Source organism: Paramisgurnus dabryanus, chromosome 17 (assembly GCF_030506205.2).
Source record: "Paramisgurnus dabryanus chromosome 17, PD_genome_1.1, whole genome shotgun sequence".
Classification (NCBI taxonomy): domain Eukaryota; kingdom Metazoa; phylum Chordata; class Actinopteri; order Cypriniformes; family Cobitidae; genus Paramisgurnus; species Paramisgurnus dabryanus.
The window spans coordinates 22901665-22914577 of record NC_133353.1 but is presented as its reverse complement, the minus strand read 5'-3'; the positions used below and the strand labels follow the sequence as shown (position 1 = coordinate 22914577).

The 12913-nt window shown below is 35.3% G+C and overlaps 1 protein-coding gene across 1 annotated transcript in view; it reads left to right on the top strand.

Moving 5' to 3' along the window:
- Window positions 1-12913, top strand: part of tmem63c (transmembrane protein 63C) — a 100862-nt gene that overhangs the window by 71132 nt on the left and 16817 nt on the right. Inside the window, exons 5-12 of the mRNA XM_065288618.2 lie at window positions 4173-4210; window positions 5519-5661; window positions 8588-8639; window positions 8761-8869; window positions 9280-9353; window positions 10556-10636; window positions 11601-11721; window positions 12111-12244. Coding sequence (XP_065144690.1) covers window positions 4173-4210; window positions 5519-5661; window positions 8588-8639; window positions 8761-8869; window positions 9280-9353; window positions 10556-10636; window positions 11601-11721; window positions 12111-12244 — 752 coding nt within the window. The remainder of the gene's footprint in view (window positions 1-4172; window positions 4211-5518; window positions 5662-8587; window positions 8640-8760; window positions 8870-9279; window positions 9354-10555; window positions 10637-11600; window positions 11722-12110; window positions 12245-12913) is intronic.

The following is a 12913-nucleotide window of genomic DNA, read 5'->3' as shown; positions in this document are numbered from 1 at the left end:
CAATTAATTACATTTTGGAATTAACTTCCTTCATGTCTTTTTATTTATACACTGTAAAAAATATTTTCTGAATTTTTAAGTAGTTAGCATTAAATATGTTTACAAACAATTGGTTTACAAACTCTGGGATGTTTGTGATTATCATCATTCAGAAAAGTGGTGCTTGTGTTTAGACTTGTGTTTTACGTGATTAAATCATGAAGATTACATTAGTTTCTTTTCAGTGTAGAACAGTTTGTAATCAAAATGCAAAAATATAGTATATTTATAAACATCGCTGAAACAAAGAGTGAATTAAAATTAAAAAAGTAATAAAGTTAAAGCTGCTGATAATTTTGTTTATATTTACTAGCCTTTTCTGAGTGAAAAATGTTTAGATTTTGTTAAGTAGCCTAAATCCTACTCCAATTTATTTCAGTGTGGGTTTCTCATTTTTATCAGCTTTCTTTTGCTTTTCAAAGGGCCGTCTACCTTTGCTACCGCCAGTGCTTTAATGTGGGCCGGTAGGCGCCAGTACTCAGTACCGCCACTTCCAAATATAGCTCTTGCGTACCACCACCTCTCCCTGCGCCCAGAACGTACTTCTAGCGTACCAGAACGCTCATTTGCACATCTGTTTAAATCAGAGGCTTAATTTAATCCTTTGGCTGCGCTGCCGCTTTTCAAAGCGCCCTTCACAATGCAAGCTACCTAATTCGTCCCACCGAGAGCAGAGACTACATTACCCATACACCTTTGAGTTTTACAAGTTAAAAGCGCATGCGTAGCTTTTGCTGCTGTCAATAGGCTTGTTCGACTTCATGCGGCGCCCCGAGAATCGACAGCCGGAAGACGTCACAGTATCGCGAGAGCGAGGCGAAATATGATTTCTTGAATCATTTTCGCGGTACTCTGACGTCATCCGGCTGTCGGTTCTTGTGGCGCCGCATGAAGTCGAACAAGCATAGTGTTAACAACGTGGTTTGGAGAGGTGTGTGAAACGCGCAACCATAGCTGCTCTGTTAAAATGAAAATACAATGAATACTTAATATGCCCTCCTGGTTTTAGACTCTGAGGAGTAAAAGAACAAGGCCAGAATCAGAGGACTCTCGCTGGCTGACATCCCACCAAGCCAGAATGATATCGCTGCAGGTACCCTTTTGTAGGTACTACGTGACAATCTCTGCTGTCGCGGCTGTCAGCTTGGTTCCCCTCGACGCAACTTCGGATTTCCTCAGACGATGTGCAGTGTAAAAACATTATTGAAATTGTATTATACATACTTGCTAAACTACAAGTGAACAAAATTTCAATGAATTTGAACGACGTGCACAGGAGTTTTATCACCCGCAAAATGGAAAACAATGGGACAAAATAAAGTGATGACTTTCGAGTTTCAAATGGCCAATATTTTGTTATTCTTGAACCCATAGACATGGTCTTGGTGTCCAGAGAGTATCTTTGCCCGACAGCGACAATATGTTATTAAAAAATAAATTACATCATTATGGATAAATGAGTGCTTGCAGAATATACATATTTGAGAATGCTTATCAGTACTTTTTTGTTTCTTTAACTTTAAAGATGAATATTCTTCTTTAGAGATGGGCAATTTTCAGCAATAGCACATTATATTCAACATTTTGAGCTCATAAAAAAGATTTTTCGCTTATTTAAATGATTTTTTTTATGTTTTTATGCACGTTTAGTTTTGGTGCAATTTCATCAAAAGCTTATAATTAGGAAATACACACAACACGCTTAACGTATATTTTATATATCTTAAAAATGTTGTAAAAATTGCGTATTCTTATATAATAAGAATAACAATATGATACATTTATATTGCGCTCAAAATGATTTAGAAATGGAAAATGGAATTGTTCTCAACTGAGTGCTTGCAGAATATATAGGCTATATTTGAGAATGCTTGTCAGTACTTTTTTGTTTCTTCAACTTTAAAGATGAATATTCTCCTTTAGAGATGGGCAATTTTCAGCAATAGCACATTATATTCAACATTTTGAGCTCATAAAAAAGATTTTTCGCTTATTTAAATTGCTTTTTTATGTTTTTATGCACGTTTAGTTTTGGTGCAATTTCATCAAAAGCTTGTAATTAGGAAATTCACACAACATAACGTATATTTTCCATATGTTAAAAATGTTGTAAAAATTGCGTATTCTTATATAATAAGAATAAAAATATGATATATTTATATTGCGCTCAAAATGATTTAGAAATGGAAAAAGGAATTCTTCTCAACTACCACCAATAAAGTTTGTTTGTTACCAACACCCTGATGAAGGCCAGTGGGCCGATACGCGTTGGTGTTTTAATGTTTTAGCCCTTGAATATCAATAAAGGCTTTTTAACTTTTGCATCCTACTGAGTGCCTGGACTTGGAATTTGTTTTTCCAATTCTTTTTCAATACCACCAATAAAGTTTTAAAATTCTTCTTTAGAAAAACGGCATTTAAACCCACGTGCACCGAACAAGAAAACGTATGCTTACATACAGTCCGTGTATGATATATTTTTTATTTAGTTTTACATATTTTTATTTATATGCATTTAATAATAGTCTACCGTAAGGTCATAATGTACACACTGTTAAAAATGATTCAGTGGCTTTGTAAATATCCATAAAATAAATGATTAAAGTAACTTAATAAAATCTCTTAATGCAGTTATGCGATTTTTTTAGTTGGAAAATAAATTACTTAAAATAGAACAGATATTTTGTGTAAAATGTACATATATTATTTGATGTATACGCCTTAATAATATAAGTATTACATTTACAGATTATTTTAGTCAATATATTTAAAAAGGTCAGAGTAATATATTTAAGTTTTTTAAACTGTAATAATTGCATATTTCAAATTATTATTATTTCTATTTGACATCAAAAATGTGTAAGTTTTACGCCTAACTTGAAGTATGAATTACTTATATTTTCACATTGATATTATTTGAGTAAATGTAGGCAAAAAATAAATTAATAATAAGTAGAAAAAATGTCAATTTTAAACAATCACATAGCCAACGGTTTTTAATCAGCAACAAAGAAACTGCACATTTTGCCGATGACAAACACCTCAGAAACTCCTCCAATTTATGAATATTTACACTCACAATATGATTTTATTTCCTTAGTACAAAAGTATAACATATTATACAAATTCTCAGTGAAATGTATTAAACACCAATGCATACTTTTTATCGTGTTTCATACCATGTAAAGGGAAACATGATAATATAAAAAGTAGCCTACTGTTCAGTAATGCAGAAAAGCGCACCGTACATGTTAAAGCTATTAAAACGTTCAGATGCAAAAATGAACTAAATGTAAAATTAGATAAACTAGTTAATGATATTGCGTAAATGCGCTCGGTCTCTTCAAAGGTCTTCGCGAATTATTTTGTTATTAGACTCGATTATCATACATCACGTCTCTTCTACTGTAAGTACACGGAAAAAATAAGACAAATGATGCGCGTTTGAGTCCGATTTTTATGAAGAATATGTGACTGTTTATGTAACTGGCAAAAGAAAACTTCGCCAACAAAATGTTTGCCAAAAAGCATGCATTTGTATGACATCAAAGTCTATCGCCTAAACATTGATAATCCGTGTCATGTTACTTCAATATCATACAGTATACGCTAAGCATGAAGTCGAGCACACACATTGTCGTCAGTATGGCCTACATGAAACACGCCTGCCCTCTACAGGTTTTTATATTTCCTGCGTCCCCCACCGAACTCCCCTTCTGCGGGATCTCGCAGAATTTCGGAAGTCTCCGCGGCATTCTGCTCTCAGAAACGCGCATTTTTAAAGGCCACATCTGTACAAAGGCATAAATAAAGAACAAGTTCAATCTGTCCACAAGTCTAAGTCAGCCGTTGTTATGTCGCGTCGCCCCGAAACTGATGTCAAAACAAACAGCCGTAGCATTTTTTCTGTCCTTCTTTTTATCTGTGCCTTTACATTCTCTCGCCTTGTGTTTTATGTGCATGACACTACAAGACATTGCAGACTAAGCATGTGCTTTTTCCACTAGTAAGACTCTTCGTGTTCACTTAAAGTACAAATGACTCTGACAGACACTAAACTGGCCAGACGTGCTCTGCACTGGCGTGTTTTTATGTTCCAGACCTTTTTATGACACCGTTGTCTCTCTTTATAGGGCTTCTGTTCCTGGCTCTCATCTCTGTACCACATGAAGTAAGTGTGTTAGAAATGGTGATGTCATCAACCGGTGTCCTGTTTACTCACGTTGCATCCAAAAACAAGACAAGGGCAAAGGTTTACCGGGCACTTTACAAGCACTTCTGACGCCTGGATGCGTTTGACGGGCTTTCAGCACCTTAAACCAGCCTCTTGTCTCCACAGTTTCTGAGATGTTATTTGGAAGACTAGGATAACATGTTGGTGCCATATTTAGCTGGTTCCTTTAAAAGCTTCTTGAACTCTCTGGAGACCTTGCAGAGAGCTTCCTTGCTCTGTGTGAGGCGAAGCCAGAGGGGCGTGTGTGTTTGTGTTTTTGACTGTTTTTGGTGTATATGAGTGCTACTTGTATTTATAATAGCTCCCAACGCCCTTCTTTAAGTTGTGTGGTCTTACAAAAAGACTGCCACACATAAAGTGGGGTCCGAAATTTGAGACCAAAAAAATGTTCATTGAAAAATCACCATGAAAATTACTGATTCAATTCAGTCTTCTTGTTTATTTATCAAAATCCTAAAGCTTTGTTAATTTCCAGGCTTAGATTTTCATTTTAAAGGGGACAAGACCTTTTAAAAGTTTCAAATAAATCTTTGGTGTCCCCAGAGTACGTATGTATTCTAGCTCAAAATATTATATAGATAATTTATTACAGTATGATAAATTGCCACTTTCTGAGCAAAAATATTTTGGGTGTGTCCTTTTAAATGCAAATGAGCTGAACTCTGCACTTAATGGGAGTGCCGTGGTTGGATAGTGCGGTATTAACCCCTTCTGACATCATAAGGGGAGTGAAATTTCAATTATCAAATTTTTCACATGCTTGCAGAGAAAGTTTTGGTAAACAAAAGTTACTGGGTTGTTCTTTTTCACATTTTCTAGGTTGATAGAAGCACTGGGGACTCAATCATAGCACTTAAACATGGAAAAGTCAGATTTTCATGATATGTCTCCTTTAAGATTTTTAATCTGGTCTCAGATTTTTGAACATAACTGCCAATATTTTACTTACAATAAACTTTTTTAAAGTGATCATTTAAATTTCTTTGTTCTGCTGGACAAGCAGATTCGAGGCACCATTGACTTTAATAGTACAAATTTTTTCCAATGGAAGTTAATTGTGTCCCAGATCTTTTTGGTTACAAATTAATTTACACAGGTTTGGTAGAGAATGACAGGAAAGCCATGTATTCGATTCCTTAAAAAACTAGATTCCTTAAAGTACCACTGTTAGTAGCCATAGTTATAAGCCTATGCAAAATATACATGCTTTTAATTGAGGCTGTTTTGTCTTTTTGTTTCCCACAGAGATGAGGAGATCCGCAGTAAATGTGGTATTGATGCAGTCACGTACCTGTCTTTCCAGCGTCACATCATCCTGCTCATGATGGTGGTGTGTCTGCTGTCACTCAGCATCATCCTGCCCATAAACCTCTCCGGGAACCTCCTCGGTAACTCCGCCGGATCCTCAACTGCTTGGTTACTGTTTTCTCTAGTAGTACTCAAGGGACTCATGACAACAGACACAACACGTTTGGTATCCAGGAAAAGGCAGTGCTCTTTTAAACAACATGACTTAATTTATCAGTGGGGTGCACTTAAAAAGATGGACATTTTTAGAATGATCTCATGAGTTTGTTGACAGATTGACTAATTATGAGTTAGCCAATGTTAGGGTTTATTTTCAGATTATTTTCCCCAAAATAGATTTTTTTTACATTTTCATTCTTAAATTTATCATAGAGCAAATCACTCTGAAATACTTAAACGGATAGTTCACTCAAAAATGAAATGTATGTAGTCATTTACTCATCCTCATTTTGTTCTAAACCTGTTTGCGTCTTATTCTGTTAAACACAAAAGAAGATATTTTGATAAATGATGGTAATCACACAGTTGACGGCACCAATTGACTTCCATGGTATTTGTTTTTCTTACTATGAAAGTCAATGAAATAAAGAAACTCATACATGTTTAGGGGGGACATGTGGGTGAGTAAATGATGACAGAATTCAAAAATTGTATAAAAACAAAACAAAATGTAAAGATGCGTTATTTTATGTAAAGTGTCATTTTTATGTTAAAATACTTTTCCTATCATAATTTAAAAGTGTAAACTAGGGATGACTTAATGCCATTTTTAATATCCGACACAGATAACAATACTGCAGCCCTGAGTATCTGCCAATACTGATACTAATATGATGCCATCTTTCCCCTCTCAAACATCTAAGCCAGTGGTTCTCAAACTGTTTCGGCGTGCGGCCCCCCTTGTGTACAGTGGATCCCTTCATACCCCCCCCAAAGAAAATTTATGACATTAAACATTCCAAAACTTAACATTTGAATTAAACAAAACATATAAAATTATGCAATGTAGTGCTGTTGGTTAGTAGCCTTATTTTTCTGAGGTTTAATTACATAGAATTTATGATAAATTAATGTGTTTTATAATATAATGTCATTTACCTGGGCTGGGCCCCCCTGATCTAAGCTGTTGTTACATTTTTCTGCTTGCCTTTTGCTTAACCTAGCCATCTACAAAATATTATGCTCAACATGTGAAAAAAATATTCTACTCTCTTAACTCTTTACCCACCATTGACGAGTAACAGTATATCGTCAATTAAGAGAAACATTTGCATAAAAAAAACGTGTTCTGATGAGGTTTTATGTGAATCTGTAACACAGCAATTATCCCTTAGCACTACCCAATTTAAAAAAACTGAAGCAAACTATTTTTTAACGAATTTAAACTCTGTGTATGTTTTGATATTCGTTCTGAATCTGATCTCTAACAAAATTCCGTCACAAAAATGCAATTATTTCAGCTTTATGCTAAAAAAATGTGAGAGTTATAAGCAGAGAAAAAATATAGATAGGATGAAACATGTTTTTTTTCCCCGGTTTGTTTGTTTACTGTTTGTTTGAAAGCAGAGGGTCTGTTCTTTCATTTGATATATTATGTTTTTATATTTTTAGAAGAAAAAATTTTTGGAATGCATTTTGTGAAACATTTGTAAAAATTACAAAAAATGCTGGCGGGCATCTTAAAAAAAAAGGCTGGTGGCGAATGAGTTAAATTATGAAATACATCATATTACATGAAACAGTTATGCAGTAACAGACAAACATTATCTTTATTTTCCCAAAATCCGATTCAGGATTTTTTTGCCATTATGAGACATTATGTATACTAAATATCAGATTGGCACATCCCTAGTTTAAAAATTGTGGTGCTTTCAAAACATTACTCTGTTTATTTAAGCAAATCAACATATCAGCTTCACCAGGGGTGCTAGTTTGGGAAGAGACCACCTGTAAGGCCAAATGCACTTTAAGTGGGAGGAAGAGTTCAGACCCAAATGTGGGTTTCCTAAAGCAATAGATATTTGCACAGTTTGAAATTTGTAATAATATGCACCTCAGGAGTATACATTATAAAGTAAATAGGGTAAATGTCATTTTGAATTCATCTGTGTACTGTTTCATGTACCTCCACACAGTATCTATAGATAGATAGATAGATAGATAGATAGATAGATAGATAGATAGATAGATAGATAGATAGATAGATAGATAGATAGATAGATAGATAGATAGATAGATAGATAGATAGATAGAATTTGGCAATATATAATAAACAACCATGCAAGGAGCATGCAGTATTTTAACAATACAGTTATTTTAATTCTGTGGGCACAGATTCCGTGTGGGCCTGCTTATGAATGATTCCCAGGAATGGCCTGGGAAAACTCATGAAGACTTAGAAGAGCTCATTCTCAACCATCCATTAGTGGATGTGTGTAAAAGCATCATTCAGACCACCCTACAGTGTTTGAAGATGGTTGGGTGGCACGATAGAGGGTTAGAACGAGCCAAATTAAATATGGGAAAGGCCCTGAACGTCCACACCACAAGAAGTGCATTGTGAAAAGCCACCAGCTTTACCTCGTGTTGTTCTCAGACCTGCAATAAGCGTTTCATATGACTTAGCAGACCTTGGTGGCAGGATTTTTACAGTGTGCTTTTAAAAAAGTGGTGAGTGATCGTTGCATGTGGATGTGCGGTAGACCAATATGTGGTGTCATTTCGGAGCCGGCTGGTTAAGAGAGGGTGGGGGTTTCGACGCTGACCATAATCTCCATGCAACCGTTTGACACTGTGTTGGTTAAGTAAACTGGCACGTTCACAAATTTGTCATAGCAACCAAACTCAGAGCATAATAATCGGGGTGCAGAGATTTTTTTTGTCCAGATTCACAGCTCATGCTTTACCACACACGCCTCAAATTACTTTTAGAGTTTTATTTTTGTTGCTGGTATGTGAGAAGGCCCTGAAATCCTAACACAAGTTGTTTATTTCTCTGCTTTTTAGAAGATAGCCCTCAGAATTTCGGCAGGACTACAGTAGTTAACGTCCCGGGACAGTAGGTCATTTTTTATGTGCTTCATGTGAAACTAAAAAGCATAACCTTGTTGTGTATGTACATACTGCAGTTTTGTAGTCATTGACATGATCTAAATTGGTCTCTCTTCCTCTTTTATTAGAAATGCATTTCTTTGGTTGCACAGCATCTTTGCACTGCTGTATTTTGTGATCACTGTACTGTGTATGGCCCACCACTCCTCACGACTTGAGTACAAAGAGGATGAAAAGGTCGGTGGACAAACACATTGTGATAATAATTCAATTCAATTTTATCTATATATATAGCAGTTCTCACAATTGTTTATTTGCAGCTTTACATTAATTAAAGCAGGAGAAATGATAATAATAATAATCTAAGCTAAAGTCTTCTTTACTTTAATTGGTTAACACGCAAAGATTGGAATAAGATTTGAACAAGCCTCCATTCGTAAAGATTCAAAACATGAATGATACCTCAGTTCTTGCAATTTTCTCTACCAGGCATAAAAAACATCAGTCACATGCTTTATGAACTTTATAAGTGGCTCTCAGGGAATAAAAGAGATTTCTTAAAGTACACTATACTGTAGTACAATATTTACAACATTTAATTCAGAAAATCAAAGCTTGTTTTTATTTTTTTCTCGTTTTTACTGCAGGTGGCCAGAACTTTAATGATCACTTCCATTCCCAGAGAAATCTCTGATCCTGGCTTGATCACCAAACACTTGCAGTGAGTAAAGAGCACAATGTTTGCAACAAAGTCTCGTTTGATATACATTTTTCAGCATATTGAATATTAAATAATTTGTCAGTGTCTTAAAAAAACATTTAAACCAAAATGACACACATTTTTTATTTCTCTATAGCAGTTGTTTTCTACAGTATGTTGGTTTGTCTTGAATTTCAGATGTTGATTCAAAGTTCCTACTGTAACAAAAGTTCTTATATTATAATTTTTAAAAAGCTTTTGGATAAACAAGTAAACACAAAATAGCCACATTGACATACATTTGAGAAAACCCTTTTTATAAATGTCAAATCATGATGATAAGTCTTCACATGAGTTGTAATTTTATACTACTCTGTTGTCACAAGGTATTAATATGTACTGGGTACAGATATGTATACATTTGGTACCAATATTTGAGGTAGCAAAGCAATATATACAGTACTGTGCAAAGTCTTAGGCCACCATACCAGAATTAGATTTGTTGTTTTTGCAATGTTGATCATATATAATTAATTGTTTCTTAGTCTCTTTAATAGAACACATCCAGAAATACAGGAAATGTGTATATAGTATTAAAAACTGTATAAAAATGTAAACTGATGTGTCAAGTTTTTAGGGTAAACTCCCCTTCCACTTGAGCAATAGCAGGAAACTGCAGAATCTCTTAAACCTAAATAAAATTAAATCCTAATTTCTAATTTTGAAGAAATTAGTCTTTTTATTTCATTCTGCTCAAAAACGCTCAAAATGTGTTTAGTGCCAAGAGAGGTCACACTAAACACAGACGATGCCTAAAGAATTAATTTAATTTTTAAATATGGATGGACATTAAAACTTCTAAAACAATAAGTCTGGTGGTGGTGGCCTAAGACTTTTGCACAGTACTGTAAATGTTAGGTGCACACTGTACTTTTTGAAAAGTGCAGTGTATTTATATAATTATTGTTAGACAAAAAATGGTTTGATATTTTTGTACCATATGTTTACAATTTTTTCGTTTTGTATTTGTAATTATGTTAAATGTTTTTATTAATAAAAATGTATCAAAATGTTGTATTGTTAAATGATAACATTTTCAGAATATCCTAAAATAGTATGATAACATGCCCGACTAATAAACCTTTCCTAAGAAATATTTACTAGTGTATATGTGTAGGCACAGTCTCCCTATATAATTTTTTGTCTTTTTGATCTTCTAATAGTGAGGCCTACCCAAGCTGCACTGTCACAGACATCCGTTTCTGCTTCGATGTACAAAGGTTGATGAAGCTGGACTTAGAAAGGTCGTTCCCACATTTAAACATCTCCAGTGTCATAAAGCTGATTGATTAACATTGATGTTTTATATGGCATGTTGATATATTGTATGATGTTATTTTGCACTGAACCTGCAACGGCATGTTGAACTTTGTGTCCTAAAGGTTTAGGGTCAGGAGCAAAAATATTTAATCTTACATATGCGTCATTGCTATTGCTATGAATGGGGGAGATCGCAACAGTCAATACGGCCGCTGTAGTCCCGCCTTCCAGTAAAAAGAGCCAAACAGGTCCTTTGCGCATGCACAGTATTGCAGGTGTTGCAAACTTGGCAGCGCAGTGATGTGATTTCCTTAAAAAGACTTTAATTATGTAATTACTATTGAAAGGTTCCATAGACCCTTTTACAGCTCACGTGATCAAATAGCCTGCGCGCGCATTTCGGCAACAGAAGTGGTGTTATTCCCCATTGGTTTTAACGTGTTAGCAACTCAGAAAGTTTATTAAAACGGTTTCCCAGCATCAAAATGTCTGGTTGTTGCGTTTGGATGTACTAATATAATATACTAATATACGTATATATGTATCTGGCAACTTTATTTTTGGCCATCTGCTAACGTCTTCTATCCAGTCCATTATAGTACACAGATCTGGTGGTTGTGTTGAAAAAGTTGATAAGTCAACTTTTTTAAATAACTTTCTCTGTCTGTGTTGCTTCACTGTTGATTCTTGCCATACTTCCGTTGCCTAAATGGGCGTGCGTACGCTGCCATGTCATCATTGTGTACAAACAGTAAAAGGGTCTATTAGGATACTGTTTACTAATGTGGAACCGTGCATCATGCAATGGTTTCAGCATCTACCATCAGGGGGCAGTTTGCAAATTCGGAAAGCAAAGAGAGATTAAAGAGACACAAGAAAGAGATTCAACTTGCTGTTGTATATTTTTCCCTAAAAGATCTTTTTTTTCACATTTGCCATTCTTTACAGGCGAAAAGCAATGAAAGGTCGGCTGTATTTCACAACCAAAGCTCAGAAGGATGGAAGAATCATGATAAAGATGCATCCATGTGCACAGATCTTCTGCTGTGATATCTGTGGATTTGAGCAGGTGCATAGCTCTAACACATTCATTATACTTATCAGAATAAATACTGTAGCTGCATTTGAATATAAACAGATTTTCAACTACAGAGAAAGAAATACCACATATGGTATGAAGCACGCCATTTGAAATTCCCTGTCTTATCTGTTTCACACTGTTCATACATAACCAGGGGTTTTGAGATTACCCTGGGTATTCATAATCTGACGTTTCACACTGTTCAAACCCGGGGTTTAGCGCAGTGTGAAAAGCCTTTATACAGTATGTGAAATTGCTCTTGAGTTGCTGTGTGGATGGTAATGCAGCTCCTCATGTCGGCCACTGGAGACCCCCACACACCAACTGTCATTCATGCTGAAGTGCAGTGTATATGAGAGATGTGATCTCTTTTTCAGGTGGATGCAGAGCAGTACTATAGTGAGCTGGAGGAGAAACTGACAGATGAGTTTAATGCTGAGAAGAACCGCATTTCTATGAAGAGGCTGGGCATTGCCTTTGTTACCTTCAGAGATGAAAGAATGACAGCAGTGTAAGTTTTGGGTGGACTGATTGTGGCAAGGTTTAAATGTTGTAGCAGCTCATAACATAAAAACTGCACATAATGTAATAAGAATTATAAGAAATTGATTACATTATAAACTCACCAAAATATTGTCATAACTAATTTTAAACATTGCCAACTTATTATTAGTGGTCCCTTGTATTTATGCAAAGTATCATTATTATTGCACATCACAGAGACATGGGGGTGGGCTTGTTTCACTAAGCATAATCATTGGTGGATGCCAAGTCTACCTAGCAACCAAACAGAGTACCCTAGCAACCATTTAGTGCGACCTTTATCTCTGTATCATATGGGTGGTCTTGTTTCCTTCGTGGCTTGGACTGAAATCATTAGTGGATGCCAATTCACTCCCTAGCAAGCACCCCGGGTACCAGGGCTCCACGATAAAAGGACAAATGATGATCACAGTTATTTTGCTCGAACTTTTGATCACAGTTATTGTTTGGTGAAGAACTTCTATTCACTTCAGTATTTTTATTACACTTTACAGCTATATATATAATAAAAACAAAAAATTTTAGAATAAAAAAATAGTTTTTGCTAGCCTATGATATGCCTTTATGTGGCAATAATTTTGCTGTTCAAGGTGCATATTGGACACATATTCTTGGCTGACCTACTTGATATGCTATC